Genomic DNA, 21,989 nt, shown 5'->3' with positions numbered 1-21,989 from the left:
TCTTGGCCTCATATTTCTGGTTCTGTTTATCTTTTTCTTTGCAAAATTGAGTAGAACTCACGAGTGGCGTTGAGTCCGTGTGCATGGATGTATGCATTGGCAATTTGGCTGTGGTGAACAAATACTTGAACAGGGTATTTGTCTCGCCATGTGCAAACCCACCTCCACGGTCACTGATCTGAAACTCAAAACTTTTAAAATGGAGCAGCTGCATTTTTTTTTACTATTGGTATTTTGTTTAAATCAAAGTCAATTTCATATTTCTCATTTAAACCCAAGACACTATTCAAAGAAATGTTATGCTCGTTTCACGGTCTAACTTTGCATTATAACGTACATAATTCAATTTTCTATTTTAACTGTGATCAAACATGGCAGCAAAACATTGATCACTAACAACGTTCAGAAACCCTGAGGGCCACTTGAAAATAATTCACAAAGCTGCCCCCATAAATGCGAAACACTTTTTAGATTCCCTTTTTGTGTTTTCGTTGCCAAGAATCTTTTCGACGGATATGTGCAGTCTCCTTCAGCATTAAGTAAAGTTCTCACCTTAATAGAGAGTTCACTGGGTCCATGTGAAATGGTGACCACAATCGGAGGAAATTTCTCACTGTCCTTCCCATGGTACTCCACTGTAGCACGCATCGCATTCTTGAACAGCTCGAATGCCATGTGGTGCAGGTGAGAGGGTATGTAGGCTATTTTCACCTCAAAAACGCAACAATTTAATTAAGTTACTCATATAATTATTCAACATCAATGTTACTTTGAAAATTCGGCGTATCTAAGCACTCTCCTCGTCAAGATTAACTTCTAGACTCTTCGGTAGATATAAATATTAAAATGAAATTTTAAAATTCAAAAATCTAATAAGGGTTAAATAAATAAATCACATTCAATAAAATAACAACCGACTACGGTCGGATGATTTATTTTCAGATGAATTGGCCTGAGGCTTACATTAATTGTTGAGATTGGTGTTCAAACCCTACAAAACTGCCGTTAACAAGAAAACATAGCTGGCAGATTGCCAGACAATAGCCGCAATAGATTCGTAGATCGGCAGTCTAAAAAAAACAGTAAAAAGGACAGACAAAAAAATTCGTTTTTTTTTCATTGAAGGCTGATATGTTATATTTTGGTTAAAAATCTGTATAAAGTTATAAAGAAGTTGAAGAAATAAAGAATTAAAGCTTTTACGGAGCTGCACAGCAACTTATCCTCCTCGTGAAGACGAAAAGTCAAATTCTTTGAGATGAAGAAAAAATACAGCAGTAAATCGCACAGATAAAAGAAAATAGGACCCAAATAGCCACTAACAAAAAAATTACTAAAAACTCTTATATGAAGTCCTTCGTTGACCAAAATGAAAGGAAACAAATTGCAGTAGTGAACTGAGCAAAACTTTAGGCGAAACGTAAAGCGAAGTGCTATTAGTCGCCTAAAATGATGTGATAGTTCCGGAAAACAATAGAACTACTTATTAAGTTTCATAAAGCTTAAGAAGAGCTTACCTTATGAAGTATGAGGGTGTGGCGAAAAATACTGGCGTATAAATTGAACTTAATTTTAAATCCGGTTTGACACTATCATTATTTCATTGTTCCCGCTTCACGTAGTGCGTAAAGGCAACAGACGCTAGTCTGTTTTTTTTCTCTGTCATTTTTGTGCCCCGAAATCGAGGATTTTCTACTCTAGTGGCTGGGAAAAAGCTTTTTCTCTTTCCTCTCCAAGGACTAGATGTTACTTAGCACTCATTTTCTTTACCCACATAGTGGGGAGATATATGCCCGACAGATTTTTTGGTCAGTCAAATCTGGCCAGCCGATACAATTGATGTTGAACGATATAAGTGATATTAACGGAAAACCCACAGAGTGTTAGAAATTTCGACTGGAGATTCTTTTAAACGTCAATTGTTTTTTAGCTGAAGAGGTTTAAAAATTGTGACTGATAATTCAAATATAACCGAGTAACGTCGGGCGAATTGCTCTCAAACAACAACCAGCGACTGGCTTTGTTAGTAGCTAGCTAGCACTGTATAGTGAGGTTAGCTTTATCTTAATTACAGGGCCGTGAGGTGAGCGCAGCGGGGGTGCACCGGAGGGCTGATGCGGGGGAACAGTGGGGTAGTGGGTGTCCAGAGGCAACAGCAGGGGCGGGGCAACAATGGGAGGGCGGTTTTGTCTGCACGGGGTCCTTACGGTCTGAGCGATGTGCAGGGGTGGAGATTGGGGGGAGGAGTGAAGTGAGAGGGTGCTGGTGTGTGTGTGTGTGTGGGGGGGGGGAGGGGTCGATTTCAAAGAAACGCCTTTTACACCATAAGTATAGTTCTCCAAAACAGTATTTGTGAATCGCATACTTGGAGACTAGTGAGCTGGAAGGCTCTAAGATCACTTAATGCCCACTGGCTGCTACCTGTTTATTCTGTTTGTTTTTGAGGACTAAAAGTCAAGCAAAAAATCGAATAAAAGACCCACAGGACTAATATAATTGCTACAAACTTAACTTGAGAGCAAATAAATAATCAGTTTTTAATTTTAAAAAATTCAAAATGAGCCTATTTCTGACCATTTGGTAAACATTCCTCAATTTAGACGCGTTTTAACAATTAATTGACTCACTTCATTATAAACTTCATTATAATACTTCATCTAGAAGAAATTAGATAGAAATACTCTAATCTAAAAAATATTTCATCCGTTGAAGCATTGAAACTTCATTTGTCATTGAAGTAAACTATGGAAAAAAATCTAAGCAGTCACTCAATCATTTTTTCAAATTACGTAATCTACTTGTCGTCAAGTGACATAAAACTCATACCAAAAATAACCATAGTTTTGAAAAACTTTTTGAAACATTCCAACCAAAACTGCCCTTTACATGGAATTATGAAATAAAGAGTTAACGGAACTGAACAGATGACTAAAAGTCAATTCCACTAAAAACGAGGAAACATTACAGCAAGAAATTGTACCAATTTAGTAAAACAGGACCCAAATAGCTACTAACTCCGTTTGAGAGCAAATTAACAACATGGAAAAACTCTCATTTGAAGCCGTTTGTCGACCAAAATGAGAGGAAACAAATTTCTAGAGTGGTGAACTGAGCTAAAATTAGAGTAAAACGTAAGGCGAATTGCTATCAGTTTCCTATAATGATGTGATAGTTCCAGAAATCAATCGAACTTCTTATTGAAGTTTCATAAAGGTGAAGACGAGCTTACGTTATGAAGTGTAATGTAATGTTATGGCAAATAATAATGGCGACTAAGTTAAAACTCGATTTTAATTCTGTTTTGACACTATCATTATCTTATTGTTCCCACTTCATGTAGTGCGTAAATGCAATAGATTCTAGTCGAGCTTTTTTCTGTCATTTTTGTGTCGCCAAAATCTAGGTTTTTCTAATCTAGCGGCTGAGAAAAAAAGCCTCTATCTCTTTCATCTCCAAGGATTAGATGTTACTTAGCACTGGGTTTTTTAGAACCACAAAGTGGGGAGATGTATGCTCAAGAGATTTTTTGGTCAGTCAAATCTGGCCGCCCGATACAATTGATGTTGACCGATGAGTGATATCAACGGAAAGCCCACCGAGTGTTAAAAACTTCGACTGGAGATTCCTTAGACGTCAATTGTTGTTTTTTAACTAAAGGGATTAAAAAATTGTGACCGATATTTCAAAAATTTAGCACTTTTATAAAATCAGCCCCTTTCCGACCATTTTGTAACAATTTGTCAAACGCAATGACCATATAAACTACAGACACGTTTTTCGTAGGTCAAAAAGAGCTATTTAGGATTCCAACTTCCAGTGGAGCAATGTGGAATGACGTTCTGCAATTTTTATGCTAAATAGATTTTCAACCACTTTTCAATGGTTTTCAGCAATTTTTATTGCGAATTGGCCATTTTTTTTATATTCGAAGTTATTTATTCTTACCTTCTCCTCAATTTAGACTCGTGTTAACAGTTACCTGATTCACTTCATTATAAATATTCTAAAAGAATTTAAATAAAATTACTCAATAAATAACTTTTCATCTGTTGAAACATTGAAACTTTGTCATACGATTTGTTTTTTACGAACAACGCTTTCGGATGTGAACTAAGTGTCTAAAAAATGCGCACGCCGCTGTTCAAAAATCAACCATTAATATCAAAGCTGAGTGTTACGAAAGGTTTAAAGAAGAAATTTTTTAGGAGTGTTCGCGAACAGATTTTCGCTCATTCGCTGACATGGAGTTTTGGAGACTGGACTTCATAATAGCTTGCTGTTAATTTTGATACTAACAGAGCTCAACAGATTACGATCAGGATGCGATAACAGTTGAAAATGCCTTCAAATTTCTCGGCGATTCCCTATCTTTACACTAATAATTCGATAGTTTGTTTGGCCTCTTTGAGAGAACAACAGATACAGGTTTAGGCATCGTTATCGAAAATCAATGTGGACATGTTCTTACCCTCTGCCTTCTACTTGACAAACAAGTTCAGCAAAATTGGGAATAAGAGTCTTTGGAACATTAAGTGCGTTTGCACATAATCGAGCCTCCTTCTTGACATATCAACCGGATGTTAGATATTAAATTCTCTCACCCGACGAGACTTGATAATATAAACAAGTCCTATAAATAAAAATCTAATTCAAAATTTAACTGACTGAATTCATTTGACCCGTGTTAGAGGCCACGAAACATCCCTTGAAAAATTTTGCAACTAATGAAGGGGAGAACAAAAATACGTCTGCAGCACTTTTGATACAGCATTTTGTAATAAACGGCCAACAATTAGCTCGAACAATTGATCCCAGCTGCTCGATAACAATAAAACACCAAAACCAATGGTTAAACAATAGCAAGAGAACTGGTTGACGCCACCGGAATGGATGGAATGCACCAAAAACATATTTTCCTTGAAGAAAATTCTTAAAAGATCGCCTGTCTTTATAAAAAATACAATTCATGGCAACTGTTAGTGCACAGAATATTTCGAAATTACTGTTGATGATAAACCTGCAAAATGAAAGGTTTTACGTGTTTATCTCCTAGGCGAGTACGGCGACCCCCTTTTTTGCTCAAAAAAGATGTTATAACATTATACCACTGAGAAAAAAATAGGGTCCCCGACAGTTGGGCCTCGAGATGCATGTGAAAACCCAACTTCTGGCGACAAATAGCGAAAAAACGGTTAAAGTTGGGGGACATTCTTCTGTTTCTTATTCACCGCCCTATGATTTGAAATAAACAAAATTTTGGCCTTCTATCAAAAAATCGGAGAGAATTTTCATAGTAAAAAAAATGTCGTCATATCGCCATATCAGAGTATCTTTCAAAATCGATGAAATGGTTGACAGATTGGTTAACAAATGCATCTAACTGTAAACGATCCGTAAAAAGATCTTGGTATTGTGTCTGTCGAGCTTTTGAGAAAACATACCCGGCAGGTTGCCGGAAAATAGCCGCCGTTGATTCCAATAAGCATGTTTGGGATTGAAAGAATAGAAGATATTGAAAAAAAAAGATTTTTGTACAAAAACATTTTTTAAGTCCGATTTATTTTGATGGCACTTCGTAGTTGAACATAACGTACTTCTGTTTCTTAGAGAGAGGCTACAGGGGCTACTATCAACACCAATAAGCATTAGAGGTGGTTACTAAGACTTATAGGAACGACGTTCAAATAGCGGGCATCTAAAATTGGGCTTTATGGGTTTATCCCGTTTCCACTTCTGACTTCAATTTTTTATACTGACTCTGTTCATTTTGAATTGCTTTGCTGAGCAACTGATGTTCAAAATCACTTTTAGCAGAATGAGAGAAGAGAGAAACTAGTCTAGAGAAGTCAAAAAGATATCACGCAAAATGTTCAAAAAGCGGCAAAATGAGGTAAAGCGAAACATTTTTTTTATTCGACGAAGTAAAAAAACATAGCAGGACATGTCCTGAAATACAATTCAAAGAATTGAATGGAAAACTCAGACGTACTCTACCTGACTAGCCGATCAATTGAAAAAAATGCCAGCCAAAACACAAAAAATATCAAAAAATTGAGAAACTAAAAGAATAAAAACTAAACAAAAACATACTCATTGCTAAAACTCTTGAAGCTTTTAAACCTAAGGCAAAATTTTCTCCCTTTAAAAATACCTATTTCAAAAATACGTTCATAACCAAATTTTGTTTCTGATAATGGTTCAGTATTATGTGTGCAAGATATCTCAAAATATTCATTGGCCCTTAAAGATCGATTAACTCGAAATTGACCAAAAAATTTTAAAAAAGAAATCAACTGCAAATTGTAAGGAAATGTTGCTGACAATTGTGATATAAATATCTTCAGAATCATTTCTGTCTCTAGAGGCTATCCAGTTACCCAATTCCAAGCTTTAAAAACTCATTGGCTCATAGATCGATAGGAAATATTTTTTTACAAATTTCAAACTTGAAAAAATTGAAATTGGATCTATTAAAAAGTTGAAAGCCATTCAAAAGCTCCCTAGCAACTATTTAATAACCTACTATCAAACCCTGGATGAGGTTGCCCAGCTACTGAGACAAGAAAAAAAATAAAATAAATGTTTTAAAAAACATGAAAAAAAATCGCAAATTCTATCAAAAAACTTCTAAAAGTCGAAAGGTTAAATTGTCGAAAACAAATCCATTGAAACTAAAAACCAGGCAGTAACTTTTTATCAAAACGTGGAATAGGTTTTCTTGCACTTGAGAATGGACGAATATCAAAAACTGACAAAAACTTTAGGAAACCTTAAAAAATTGAAGATTTTATCCAAAAAATGCTAAAAATCGAGACATTAAAATGTTAAAAACCATTCCATTGTTACCAGAAACTATGCAATGTCCCATTAACAAACCTCAAAGGCGATGACTTGGTCCCTGAAAATGGAAAAACCGAAAAAAAACAATGAAATTTTCAAAAACGAAAAAAAATGCGAATTTTGTCAAAAAAATTGCTAAAATTTGTGATATTCAAAAGTTGAAACCTATTCCATGGCAACTAAAAATTTTTCAGTAACTTATTATCCAACCCCTAATGAGGTTTTCTGGCCCCTGGGACTCAAACAACTTGAATAATGACAATAAATGAAAAAACCTGAAACAAATTGCAAAAACTATTATCATTCTGTGTTTTTGTGTTTGTAGTACTAGATTATATAGCTCATAAAATGGTCATAACAGGCAATTTTGTTTCACAAAAGGCCTTCATCAACTTTTAAAATTTCAATCTAAGACTAATCAAACAAAAAAATCACAAAAAAACATGAAAAATTGCACCATTTTGAGCCCAAAAACTTCTAAAAATGACCTTTTAACCTTAAATTAAGGCCATCCCAGTAGCTGCACGACTATAAGCAATTGAAGGACTACTAAAGCCCACTTTGGGCCTCTAATGAAACATAATGCCCCGCTGGGCGTTACCTGTTTATCCCGTTTTGAAAGATCAAAGTCATCGAAAAATGTGTGAACACATCTTAAAAAAAACACAGCGCACCAATACAATTCAAATTCTTTGAATTGTAAAAAAAAAAATAGGAGCGCTATAATAGATGAGAAGATGAGGGCGGCTATTAATAAAGAGTAACGGTTGCTCAGAAAACTTACTTTGGGCGAGTTGGTTGCTGATGATTCTGACTTCTCCGTCCTTCCGATTTCCTCCTCATTCATGATAAGATCAGGTGCCACGAGGTAATACTCCTCACATAGTGATCTAGCATTTTCATATGCATCTGAACAATAAGGGTAACAGTTAACATGCGTGACTTCTTTATTAATGAATTGATTTCAGGTGGCCATTTGCTAATGTCCACACAAGGGTTGTACCTGATGTCATACAAATCAAATTAAAGCAAGTATCATGCGTTAATTACACCACCTATGAATAAAAACATAGCCGGCTAACGTCGGTCGAATTGCTCTCAAACAACTGGCGAGCGGTTGGCTACGTCAGTAGCTAGCCACGGTTTAGTGAGGCTAGCTTAATCGGGGGAGGGGAGGGGGATGAAGTGAGGGGGGGGGGGGGGGGCTGATGTGTGTGTGTGTGTGTGCGTGTGTGTGTGTGTGTGTGTGTGTGTGTGTGGGGGGGGGGGGGGAGGTTGGGGGTCAACCTCTCCCAACCCTGAAATGCTATAACTGAGCTGAAAGGCTCTAAGAGAACTTAATGCCCGCTGTGCGCTTCCTGTTATCCTGTTTTTGAGGACGAAAAGTCAAATTAGTCAGAAGAAAAATCGGTCAAGCAAAAAATCGCATTAAAAAAGACCAACCGGACTGATATAATTGCTACAAACTTAGTTTGAGAGCACTAAATGACAAATTTCGCGAATGTGTCCGTGGAATTTTTCAGCTCTGATGAATTGTAGCCACCACTCAGTTAAAAAAAAGCTGGACTAGCCAATCCTGACTTTTCAATCAAAGACTCAATAAAAATCAGGCAATATTGGAACATTCACAAATCAGCCCATTAAAGTTAGAGGAGAGCTTCAAGGTGACGCAGATTTTACTAAAGCAGAAAGTGCGCCCACTCCATAAAACGCCTTATTCTGCTCGCTTAGCCGTAGATCCACGTCGGGCATAGCCTGACCAATCTTAGCTGCAATGGTTGTATTACGTGAACGTTTGAGGCGCAAAAAAGTTCTCAAAGTCAGGATAAAAATCGTTATTTATCATGGGAAAAACACTCTGAAATGTTGGAATAATAAGAAAAGGGCGACTGAAAACTTGCCACTATTGGTCTATTGTTATTACCCTGCATTACTCATCAACGAAATGTTTTGTCAATATTCATCTGTCTAACCTTCTATAACATGAGAGACAACGCATTCGGGGTCAATTAGGCCCACAAATCTTGGGTGCTGTGAGTCCATGTTGACAAATCCACTACCTGAAACATTTATAATGATCCTAATGAGAGTAGTCAGGCAATCAAATAAATCAACATGCAATCAATAACGTTAAGTACTGCTCGTGCTTTCTCCTCTGGATTAGTATTTAATTCACGGACTGGATATCTAAGAAACACAAATTTGGGAAAGCTCGAAAAACCGAACTGAAACGTACAAAATCAATGCGCTAAGAATTAGGACCGAGTTGCTTCTTCACGTACAACCGACAACTTTGTAACACTTCAATCTCAAGTAGAAAAATGCACCAATAATCAAAAAATAAATTGAGAAAACGTGAGTAAAACGGTGGTCGGAAAAGATTGTTGAGAAATTAACAGCCTGAAAAAATCCGGATACAGACCCACAGAATCGTTATTTCCCCAAACAACACAATCTGATAACATAAAAAAAGAAACCTTTCATATGTTCACCAAAAAAGACAATGACTACCAAAGCAATTGAATAAAAAATGGAATTACCAACTGAACGAGAGAAACTTAGATCACTCAAAAATTAAGAACTGAAGTGTAAAAAAATTCACTACCGAAGTCAAAGAATATTCTAGAACAAAAGACACACGTTTACAATAATTGCTTCAAACTTCGTTCGAGAGCAACTAAACATTTACGAAGCAAGAACATCTATTTCCGCAAAAACAATCAATGAAAATTTTACTGCAATGGTTATAAAAACGTACATATAAAGGTAAGCTATCAAAACAATTTAGAAGAAAACACCTTCAAAATCAAAATTACTAAAAGGGGAAAAACAAAAAAAACAACTACAAATTATCAAAAAACGAGGCTAAATTTTAAACAATTTTTTCAATAGGAAGCACTTTCAATTTCACAGAGAACAAACCATTAACTTCATGCAATGCTTTATTGGAAGCAAACTAAAATTTTTGAATTCATGATTGAATTAACTTCACCAGAAACCAACAAACTGCAAAAATGCTGTTGTTTAAAATTCCCCCAAAACAGAATTCATCATTCAAGAAAATAGCTTAAGTAACAATAAATATAGCTGGGTGAAGCCAGATCGTGCCACTGAAGTGTTTATCGAAAGCAACTATTGCGTTTCGAATATTTTAGTCAAAAAGAATTAAAAGTAAGATATTGTGAAATCGCCATTCAGAGCCTGAGGAATCACTTAAAAAATCACTTATTGCTCGAAAATAATTGCTGTATCCATTTAAAAGCTCCATCACTCGAAGCTCTAACCACTATACAAATGAAACAATAACTCATTAGAGGGCCACATATTAGGGAGAGTAAGAGACAGGACAAATAACAAAATCAAATGAAAATTCAATGACCAAAACTCAATGTCTTTTTTGTTCAAAAAAGAACTTAATGAAAAAGTCAGAGCATCCGATAAAAAGGAATTTCACCAAAAAAGATATGGGACCTGTCTTTAAAGAGCATAATCAACAAGTAGACGGTAAACAAAAAAGGGCAAAATTAGAAAGTACGTTAACACTTTTTGAAAACAATTAAATTCAAAAATTACTAAAAACATTGAATATAATCTATTGCCATTTATTTTAGCTCCCTTAATGTGATATGCATTTTGACTTTAACGTATCTTTAATGTGGTAATCGAAAGAATTGAAAACCTCAAAAAAGAAAGTTGAGTATATAGTTCCTCACCCACCAAATTGGGTCGGATCAATAAATTTGTTTCATTTAAGAACTAAATAATTTTTGAAGATTTAATGTATATATATATATATATATATATATATATATATATATATATATATATATATATACACAACACTGATGTTACTGCGGATAGCTTGATCATACACATACACACACAAAACCATGCACATTTCACGAAACAATAGTGTTATAAAAATCAGCCATTTCTGTTGGACACAGCGTCATACTTTCAAGAAGCCAATTTGAAAACTGAAGGGTTGAAAAATCGATGAAAACTGAAGCTCATTATGTAAATTGGTTTAACAATGAAATGACATATAGCATAGTCTTCCATAACAAAAGTTCAATTTGTCTAAAATATGAAGCTAGCAAATTAAAAATTTACATGACATTACTTGCAATAATAGATTACTCTGACCTTCCTCTTGCTCGCTGATGAAAACTAAAACAAAATTTTAAAATCATTATTAATGAAACTGAATTTAATCTCTACTTCCGCATTAGGTACTTAATTTAATCATAAATTAACTCAATTAGCGACCTAATTTAAAAACACTACGGAAAGTTCTATTATCAGAAGTTGAAATGCCAGAAGTTACTACTATACACATAAACAGAAGTAAACTTCCATGCACTATCCGCATTTTTGAAACTTCCAAGTTCTGTTTTCAGCAAGGTAAACGCAAGAAGTTCTCAGTGACTTCAAGCAGAGTCACGTAACCTATACTTAATCATGCCTTGACTAGGCTGCTTGTTTATATGAGTCAATAAATTAATATTTACAATCAGTTTAACGCAATATAAACTTAACTGCAATATGCTAAAATATTTCAAAAATGGGTATTTTCAAATTCGGATTGCATCAAGTTATATTACCAATAGTAAAATTTATCCCGATTCTATTTCTGAAAACGCCATGGTACACGTGAATCACGCGTCAAGAATTTATTATGGCAAGGAGGCTCGGTAATAAGCTTTCGCGCATGTTCCGATCTCACTCAACCGGGTCTTTTTAATCAACTTTGAAAATATAGAGCATTCAATACAGCACTTGCACAGCAAACGAAAGATTAATCAACAGTTTGTAAAGGATAATTTGTTAGTTGCAGTTGCCAAATGAGACATAAAAATTCAGTTTTTCAAGAGTTTTGGGTTTTACATAACTCAACAAGTGAAGGCCAACTATTCATCGCATCAATTATCTTCAACAGCATAATTAGTAAACTGATAAAATTTTCTTTGCACCTGATGATCCCTGAATCATTATAATTGGAAAAGTTGCAGATCATCTATCGGTTAAGTTTCCAAAAGCTACATAGATCAATTGCTAGCAGCAAAAAAATTTCCGGAGATGTTTTTACTAACTAGATGCAAGCCCAGGATAACAAAATGACGATAAAATTGATAATTCGTAGGACCTATACAAGTTTTCGGATATTCCATATTCTCATTAAAAATTTGCCAAAAAGAAAAAGGTTGCACAGACACAAACTGTCGCGCAGAAATAATTAGACTGCCAAATCGTTGCTTGAAATGAAAAAATTCTTCAATGCGAGAAAATATTTTGTAATAACATTACACCTACTTTAATAAACCAGCTTAACTCATTGAGACGTCTGATCGATATTTCCTCCTATAAAGCCAATTAAAAAATCAGAAAGGAGCCTACGATAAGTCTCAAGAAGTTACTTGATTGCAAAAGCTCAGAAAAACATTCCCATTGGCTGAATAGAACAGATCTGGCATCGGGGGAAAAAGAGTTTCAGGCCAAAAAAGCTCAAATACAGCTAAAATTTGTTGTCAATTTAGATCATAACTTGATAATGTACCGCAATTGTTAAACCTGGATAAATTTATGAAGCAAACTGAATTTCTTCAATTGAGCCAAACTCACTTTCCCTGAGCTTTTGAACAAAATCATTTCCAGCAAATATTACAAAGAGGAAAGACAAGTTTTAGAGTTTCCTGCAAACATATCCAAAATTCATAACAAAAACACAGAAAATCCGCTTGAAGTCAGAACTTGACTGCTTACTGACTACGGCCCCTAGTCGATACCCACTTTTTATCTCGCAAGATACTTGCAAAAAATCGTTATCTTGCAAGACGATGGTTAGTTACCTTGCACGATCTTGCAATACAATGGCTATCCTGACAGTTCGTTCGAGCTCTGCTCTCATTGCTTGTTACAAGCGCATAAATTTCAATTTGTGCAAAAATATCCAATATTAGAGTGTGATTTAGATGATTTGAAACAAAACTACATTAGATTAACGTATTAATGAACAATATTTATTAATGATCAATTAATTCTTCAGATCAGCACTACATCCACAAATAGAGAAATTTTCGAAAACTTTGTGTTTTTCTTTAAATTTTTTGGGATCTCCACAAATACACTTTTCAGTCTGATTTCTTAAAAAAATATTTCAAATACACGTTTACTTACACGTTTACTTACATCTGCTTCTATTCAACTATTGTTTAATTTATTTTGCACCGAAAATTCAAAATTGATGCTCTATTGGTTGTTTTGAAGTTTTTTTTGCAATGAAAATATAATGAGAAACACCGCACTCATGCTGGTCCTGTTCGTGCATTTTCCAATTATTTGCATATTTGCAAGATGAATGGATATCTTGCAAGATTCTTGCAACAAGAATGGTTATCTTGCAAGACAACCATTCGAAGTCGACTGCGGGCTTCAATCCTAGAAGTCAGTGTTGGCTATAAAATCGCATATTGTTAAAATTACCACGCACATACAAACCAAAACTTGGCAATTTAAATTATGCGTTGCATAAATTCCCAGACGTTCGACAGAAAACAAACAGTTAAGTTAAAACTAAACTAAAAATCCTAGAAAAATGACCAAAATTACTACGAGCCAGCGTTCCAATACATGCCCATTACTATTGAGCTACTTTGAGGAATTTTCAGACAAAGGCACTGCAAAGTATATTACCAATTAAAATGTTTTATAGGTGAACAGACGAAACAGTCCCAAGACAAAACAGTACCGGACAAAACAATGCCGAATAGCAAAATATTCCCACACAAAAGAGTCCCAGACGAAATAGTCCCAACTAAACAGAGGTCAAAATATGCACACCAATTAACAAAGAAACCCCTAACTTATTCATATGCCTCTAAATCATTGAACAAATATGAAGCTGATTACGACATAGTTTTTGCCAAAAATAAATATTTTGAAAGAGGTTTTTGGTTTAATCTTAATTCATATCAATTAAAAGCAATGCATTCAGATGCTTAACTCATAAATTATGCTTGTTAATTTTATGTAGATTATGTTAACATTTGTTTTGATATTTATTCGTGTCTATTTTGTCTGGGACTGTTTTGTCTGCTTTCTTGGACTATTTTTTCTGGGATGGTTTAATAATATAATTCACCATAGCCTATTATCTAATAAAAAATAACAATTGATATAATCGTTCCTTTGTCGCCATATCCCTTATTGTAAGGCCCTTTTTGCATTTATTAAACTCAGTAACGCTTCAGAAGAAAAATGTGAAAATCCTCTATTGCAAATAGTCTCAAATATTTCACTCTAATGAAAACGTTCTTCAAACATGAAAAATAATGCTCAGCCAAATTGCTGAACAAAAATAGTGACATTTGGATATACACTTCCTCCCATCACTGAAGCGTTCTTGCGGCCGACCTGTCAAAGATTGAATACTTATATCTAGGATATCCAGAAATATCCCTTTTGGATATCTAGAAATATAAGTATCAGGATAGACTTATATCTAAGAACATATCCATCATCGCAAACTGAACAGAAAAACCATATGTGCATTAAATGAATTGGTTTTTTGGGTGGTGGAGGGTGTCGGAGCAATGAAGTGACGAAATCAGTCACAAAAATTGCCCCACTAGTCTGGCAAACTTACGATACAGGCTAATAAATTAACCCTTAAATAGGAAACAAAGCAGTATAAATTCAAACAACTGATTTGCTAATCGTTGTAAGTTTAGAGCTGATAATTGCATAAGATAATCTGATATGGCTGAAAATAAATAATTTTCTAAGTGAGCAGCTATGGTTAAAGAGAAAGCAAAGAATATCTCTAGATGGCTTACACATAAGAATTGCTACTTACATTTTACTGAAACAATAAACAAGTCTTATCTGTAGGTGTTGCTTCGCATTAGGAAAAATCATCTTCACCTCAGTACTAAAACTATGACAGAGCTTTTTGATAATCAATCAAGTATAATCCCTCATAAACTAGCTGTCTCAACATAATTTTCTCTTCATTTTGCATCACATTAGTAGCATCACCTATCATCTATTTCTCCTATTATGTGAGCTTCGTTCGCAAAATTAGAGAATTTTGCACTGAGATTCTTTCAAAAAATCATGATGGTTGCAAAACCTTCTTGCAAAAAATGTTAAGGATTGAGCCACCTATAATTTAGTACACAATCATGTTTTTTTCAAACTAAATCATATTTTCAGATATAATTCTCTTATAGGCAGGCACTTCTAGATCTCACAAAACGTTTACTGCCTCCTTCGGGACAAAAAGACCCAGTTATGTTCCTCTACACAAGGGTTCAACAACGTCTTAGGCTATACAACTTATCAAAATTTAAAGATAATAACACAGCTGGCAGATTGCCAGAAAATAGACGCAATAGCTTCGTAGATCTTCAGTCTCAAAAAGATAGAAGCAAAAACCGACCAAAAATTCCTTTTTATTAAATGCTGAGATGTTATATTTTTATTAAGAATTGAAATATCCTTATGCTACTTCTATTCATTGCTCTCAAATACCTTCAATTAAAGTGACACACACTCACTTCCTTATCTATTTGAATTGAAGTGAAGTAAAATTCAATTTTAGAGCGAGGAGGTCATTTTTTGAGACTGACGTAAGTCATGTGCGACCAAAAACTTTTTCTCGCGAATGAAAAAAAAACTCACTCCAATAAGAGTGAAAAATGACGTGACGCACGCACTTCAAATGAAATTGCATGAACGAATGAGCAAAAAGCAGCCTTGAAGTGATTGTGACGCCATATGGTCGCAACAAAAATCCTGACGACGAAATAAAAAACATAGCACGACAAGTTCTGACGCACAATTCAAAGAATTTTTATTGACTAAATAAACAACTAGAACTAGAAAGGACTATGAGTGAATTGGAAAAACAATTTCTAAAAAAATCAGATCAAAAAAATCAAAAGAAAAAATCAATGTCAAACAGCCGCATGTGAACGAAAAGCCACTAGCGAGAAATAGAAATTTGTTTCAAACAAAAAACTAGGCCTAGAATGAACTACGAAATGATTGTGAAAAAAATTTAGAAAAAATCCTATCCAAAAATCACAAAAATCACTACTCCAATTCGACTTCAAAATCATGAAAATCTGTGAACAGATCTTTAAAACATAGCCGGAAGAATTCCGGAAGCGAATCGAAGCATCAAAACTTCACAAAAAAACCAAATTGCAGCTGAAACCCTTCCCTTTTATATTAAACTATTAAGTCATTACCCTCCCAAGTTCTGATCTAAAAACTAGTGAAATTTTAACCACTCACCAAGAAACAAAATGCAGCAAAATTTTATATTATTGGAAGCATTTGGTAACGTTAAAAAAGTCCGAATTAATTAGGATGGTCAAAATATTGATAGGCTGAAAAACCTGACAGGGCTATCAATTGCCCTCAAATAATTCATGATTCTAATCTCAAGATCGCGAAAGCAAACGGCAGATTATAATCTTAGAAACTAAGTTAAGTTTTTCAAAAAAGAATGCTCAAATTTGAGAATCAGAAAACAACTACAATTAGATTTCTAATCAATGAAATTATGACAAAAACAACACATACATTTTCCGTGATGAATATATTCTAGACAATATGATTTCATACTAATTCAAAAATTAAATTAATCATAGAAAAGACATAAGCAACAGAATAATAAACGAAGACAAAAAATCGTTCAAAAACAATACCAAGACCTGAAGAAAATTCCAATAAATAGTAATAAACGGAAATTTTGGAAAAAAATTTTTCTGGCAAACTCTCAGTACTGCCTTATGTTGATTGAAAACAATTGCAAACCAAAGAAATGACGAAAATCTAATAAAAAGCTGAAATCATTCAACTTTTAACCACTTAAAAAATCAATTTAACGAATATAAATGTAGGTTCCACGAAAAAGCTACAAAGATACAAACTATAATGTTAAGAATATGGACACAACGTAAGTAGAACCGTAACAGAAAGATTAATTCTTGATTTTTGAAAGTTAAAAATCAAACTAAAAAATCAAGAAAAACGAATACATTTCATTGTTCAGCATTCGAGACATAGGAAAGACCACGAGTCATCTGAAACAAAGATCCATCTTCCTGATCAGAAAAAAAGAAAAAGCAGAATTCAAACATACAAAACATGGAAACATTTTGCAAAAAAATGTTCAATAAAGTTCAGAGACCATTTATGAAAAAAAATTGTCAAAAGTTTAACGCCAAAAAATGAATTTTTATTGAAACGCAACTAAAGTCCATGTTGCACAAAAAGACTATTTCTAGTAATTAAAACCAAAATACAAACAAAAAATAAGAAAAATTGGAAAACTACCAAAATTAGATTAGCATATGTACAATTTTATTAAAACAAAATTACATCGAGGTAGAAAGAGGAGTTGAGTATATGAATTATCAAAGGGGGGTTGCTATATTAACTGATTTTTGACAAAAAGATGGCTGAAAAGTTCCAGATAGAAATTACTAGAAAAAAAGCAAAAATTAACTAGAAAATCAAGAAATATGTGCCAATTTTGAACTTCAAACGCATTTTCAGGCTCTGCAAAACACTGTTGTATCAATTTCCGAGGTTTAAATTTCAACATAGCATCGAACAAAAATTATTTCTACAGAAAACCAAATTACAAGCAAAAAAGCGTGGCCACTTGGAACGAGAAAACTGCTAAAAACGGTTATCTATATGTGCCATTAGAATTTTTATTGACTAAATAAACAACTAGACCTAGAAAGGACTACGAGTGAATTGGAAAAACAATTTCTAAAAAAATCAGATCAAAAAAATCAAAACAAAAAATCAATGTCAAAAAGCCGCATGTGAACAAAAAGCCACTAGCGAGAAATGGAAATTTGTTTCAAACAAAGAAACTAGGCCTAGAATGAACTGCGAATGGATTGTGAAAATAATTTAGAAACAATCCTATCCAAAAAATCCAAAAAAAGTAAAAATCAAAGTGAAATTGCCGCATGTGCACTGTTTTCTCACTCTACTTTAAAATTAGACCAAAAAAATTCATGCCGTAAAAACACTTGCATTTTCGCTCCACTTCCTGTTTCGGCGTGACAAAAATCACTACTCCAATTCGACTTCAAAATCATGAAAATCTGTGAACAGATCTTTAAAACATAGCCGGAAGAATTCCGGAAGCGAATCGAAGCATCAAAACTTCACAAAAAACCAAATTGCAGCTGAAACCCTTCCCTTTTATATTAAACTATTAAGTCATTACCCTCCCCAGTTCTGATCTAAAAACTAGTGAAATTTTAACCACTCACCAAGAAACAAAATGCAGCAAAATTTTATATTATTGGAAAAATGTTTGGTAACGTTAAAAAAGTCCGAAATAATTAGGACGGTCAAAATACCGATAGGCTGAAAGACCTGACAGGGCTTTCAATTGCCCTCAAATAATTCATGATTCTAATCTCAATTAACAACTACAATTAGATTTCTAATCAATGAAATTACGACAAAAACAACACATACTTTTTCCGTGATGAATATATTCTAGACAATATGATTTCATACTAATTCAAAAATAAAATTAATCATAGAAAAAACATAAGCAACAGAATAATAAACGAAGATAAAAAATCGTTCAAAAACAATACCAAGTCCTGAAGAAAATTCCAACAAATAGTAATAAACGGAAATTTTGGAAAAGGTTTTCTGGCAAACTCTCAGTACTGCCTTATGTTGATTGAAAACAATTGCAAACCAAAGAAATGACGAAAATCTAATAAAAAGTTGAAATCATTCAATTTTTAACCACTTAAAAAGTCAATTTAACGAAAATAAATGTAGGTGCCACGAAAAAGCTACAAAGATACAAACTATAATGTTAAGAATATGGACACAAGTAAGTAGAACCGTAACAGAAAGATTAATTCTTGATTTTTGAAAGTTAAAAATCAAACTAAAAAATAAAGAAAAACGAATACATTTCATTGTTCAGCATTCGAGACATAGGAAAGACCACGAGTCATCTGAGACAAAGATCCATCTTCCTGATCAGAACAAAAAAAGAAAAAGCAGAATTCAAACATACAAAACACTGAAACATTTTGCAGAAAAATGTTCAATAAATTTCGGTTTTTCAAAAGTTTAACGCCAAAAAATGAATTTTTATTAAAAAGCAACTAAAGTCCCTCATGCTGCACAAAAAGACTATTTCTAGTAATTAAAACCAAAATACAAACAAAATAAGAAAAATTGGAAAACTACCAAAATTAGATTAGCATATGTACAATTTTATTAAAACAAAATTACATCGAGGCAGACAGAGGCGTTGAGTATATGAATTATCAAAGGGGGGTTGCTATATTAACTGATTTTTGACAAAAAGACGGCTGAAAAGTTCCAGAAAGGAAGAAATTACTAGAAAAAAAAAGCAAAAATTAACTAGAAAATCAAGAAATATGTGCCGTTTATGTGCCAATTTTGAACTTCAAACGCATTTTCAGGCTCTGCAAAACACTGTTGTATCAATTTCCGATGTTTAAATTTCAACATAGCATCGAACAAAAATTATTTCTACAGAAAACCAAATTACAAGCAAAAAAGCGTGGCCACTTGAACGAGAAAACGGCTAAGAACGGTTATCTATATGTGCCATTCCGTCAAAAACTACTTTTCAAAGTCAAAAAGTCATTCACTAAACGCAGCGCATGATCTAAAAACTTCTCTCGCTCAGAAAAAATTAGTTCAGACGGCAATTTTACTCACATACGCTTTTAGGTCAAAACATCGTCTGAACGAATAGTACTTCCGGTTTAAAAAAAACCTTAAAACCAATACTCCTTTTCGAGTCGTAAAAAGACAGCGGCCCAAAACAATTCAAATTCTTTGAATTGTAAAAACCAAGAGAAGGCCAATAATAGCCACAGCTATCGCTTCGCGGCTATTAAAAAGCTTTTTAACTTGATGCATATCTACAAATATTGATGTATCGAGAACTACTCCAACTACAAGAGCACGTGGACCAATGACTTTATTATCATCTCAGGGCCCGCTTCAAGTCCCAAAGAGCGCTATGAACACCTTATACTTAAACTTGAACCAAACATAATAGTATTTATCAAAGCTCAATTTTTCTCTGGGAGATATGTTTGCTCAAAGGCGAAAAAATGAAGTGACTTATTCAAAAGATTCCAATATTGCAGAATTTTTTTTAAAATCTCAAACATGTAAATTCGAATAACCCCAAGGTTAAAGTTACATGTTGTAATATTATAAATCAAACATACTACATCTTTCCCTTGAATAACTAAACATAATAATCATAATAAAAACTAAGGTTCAGTTTCTAGTTCTCGTGATTTATTTTATAAAAATAAACTTTTAAAGCCTTCAATTTTTTTGTCCATTGGAACTCGTTCGTGTCTTTTTTGCATCTCTTCCTTTAATTCTTTTTTAAATTTTTCTTTGATTTTTCCTTTCTTTGAGCTCTTGGAAGTTTATTCCATTTCCGAACAAAGTTTCTTATAATTGAATTTTGACTCCAATTTAATTTACTTTTTGTTGTGATAGAAAAATCATATGTACGATTATTAACTTTAATTTCAACGTCTCCGAGTATTCTGAATTTTTTTGGTCTTGTATGTTTGTTTGTTGGACAATATCGAAAAGTCTATTTAATGAAGTTTTTGCTATTTGAAGTTCTGCGGGAAGTATTTTATTTTCAAGAAGTAGTTTATGAGCACTGTCATATTTTGTTCGAAAAAAGCAAACTTTTATGCCCCATCTAATTTGTTTGTTTATTCTGTCAATTGAGTAGGACGGCAAACTTTGAAAAAATATTGCACTAAATTCTAAATGCGATAAAAACAAGTGATCTAAAGAGATTTATTCGAGCCTTTAAAGGAATTTGATTGCGTACCAAATAATTTGATCTGATGGCTAAAGCCATTTTACTGATCACATTATTAAGTTGTTTTTGGTATGTCAACTCTTTGACAAGAACAACACCTAAGTATCTGCATTCATCTGTTGGTTTCAATGAATGACTATTAAATTCAACGCAATTGACAGTTGGTAACTTTTCATTTTTGAAAACCAATATTTCTGTTTTCCCTTCATTTAGAGTTAACTTGTTTTGTTTCATATATTGTTCAGTTTCCATCAATATTTTTTTAGCCTTTGCTTCTAAACACTGTTAATTTTTTTCATTTTTCCTCTTAAAGAATCCTCTTAACATACTGTGACTTAAAATCGGCGCTATTGGATGAAATAGGCATTACATATGATTCATTCAAGACAAATATTCAAGTTAATAAACTCAACGATACTGACCTGAAAAAAAATTCTAGCCGAAAGCAAGGAACAACCGCAGAAAACCAAAACTACTGAAAAAATCGAAGTTCTCTCAGAGTTGACAGTTGAGCACGTCTTGATCAATTAAAATTCTTTCATTTGACAAAATCATGAATAAAACTAAGCTTAATACAAGGAGTCTCGTCAACGTGCGTTCGCATATCAAGTTCCGACCGGAGCTGATCTACATTTTTGACTTAATTGCCAACCAAAAATAGATGTTTGAGTTTTAAAAAACCGTTTCACAACCATATTACTAATTGAATAACATAATGCCATGCTTCACTACAGCGCTCACAAGATCAGCCAGTAAAAAGACTACGAGAAAAAACAAATAAAAGGAAAACTATAAAATTAATGACAAAAACTTTATCTAAATGTAAATTCAAAAATCAACATTTTTTTTAAACCAAATAATTTCAAACGCCCTTAAAACCATACGCTTTTAACAAAAAAATTCTCAATAAATTTACGAAAAAGTCATTACAAAACTGAAAGGACCTGTCTTTGGTATGACTAAGCCACAGAAACCGAATACAGATGCAGAAAAGCTCAAGAAATTACAAACAATCTGCGAAAACACAAATTATTGAAGCCATTAAAATCATTAGCTATTATCTAACAATTGTTTTTTTATTTCAATTGTTATCTATGCTAATTGAGCTAAAATTATACTGAACGACTAAATAAGTTCACTTGGGCCTCATTTGAAAACAATTGGGCTCTGTTATTACGCGAATGTGGTAAAAGAGAAAAAAAAACAAATATTGACCACTCATTAAACATTTATGAAAACGCATTTTGCC

At 33.6% G+C, this 21,989-nt stretch overlaps 1 protein-coding gene across 1 annotated transcript in view; it reads right to left on the bottom strand.

The window, feature by feature from the left end:
- The window catches only part of LOC142350799 (pyruvate dehydrogenase (acetyl-transferring) kinase isozyme 2, mitochondrial-like), a 56,555-nt gene that overhangs the window by 16,771 nt on the left and 17,795 nt on the right, over nt 1–21,989 (bottom strand). Inside the window, exons 6-10 of the mRNA XM_075402756.1 lie at nt 10,987–11,010; nt 8,814–8,900; nt 7,625–7,749; nt 553–711; nt 62–178 (exon numbers count right to left, since the gene is read on the bottom strand). Coding sequence (XP_075258871.1) covers nt 62–178; nt 553–711; nt 7,625–7,749; nt 8,814–8,900; nt 10,987–11,010 — 512 coding nt within the window. The remainder of the gene's footprint in view (nt 1–61; nt 179–552; nt 712–7,624; nt 7,750–8,813; nt 8,901–10,986; nt 11,011–21,989) is intronic.

Source organism: Convolutriloba macropyga, chromosome 12, assembly GCF_964194025.1.
Source record: "Convolutriloba macropyga chromosome 12, txConMacr16.3, whole genome shotgun sequence".
In the NCBI taxonomy this organism is placed as follows: domain Eukaryota; kingdom Metazoa; phylum Xenacoelomorpha; order Acoela; family Convolutidae; genus Convolutriloba; species Convolutriloba macropyga.
Note: the sequence above shows the minus strand (reverse complement) of the source record. Positions and strands in the feature narration are given on the sequence as shown.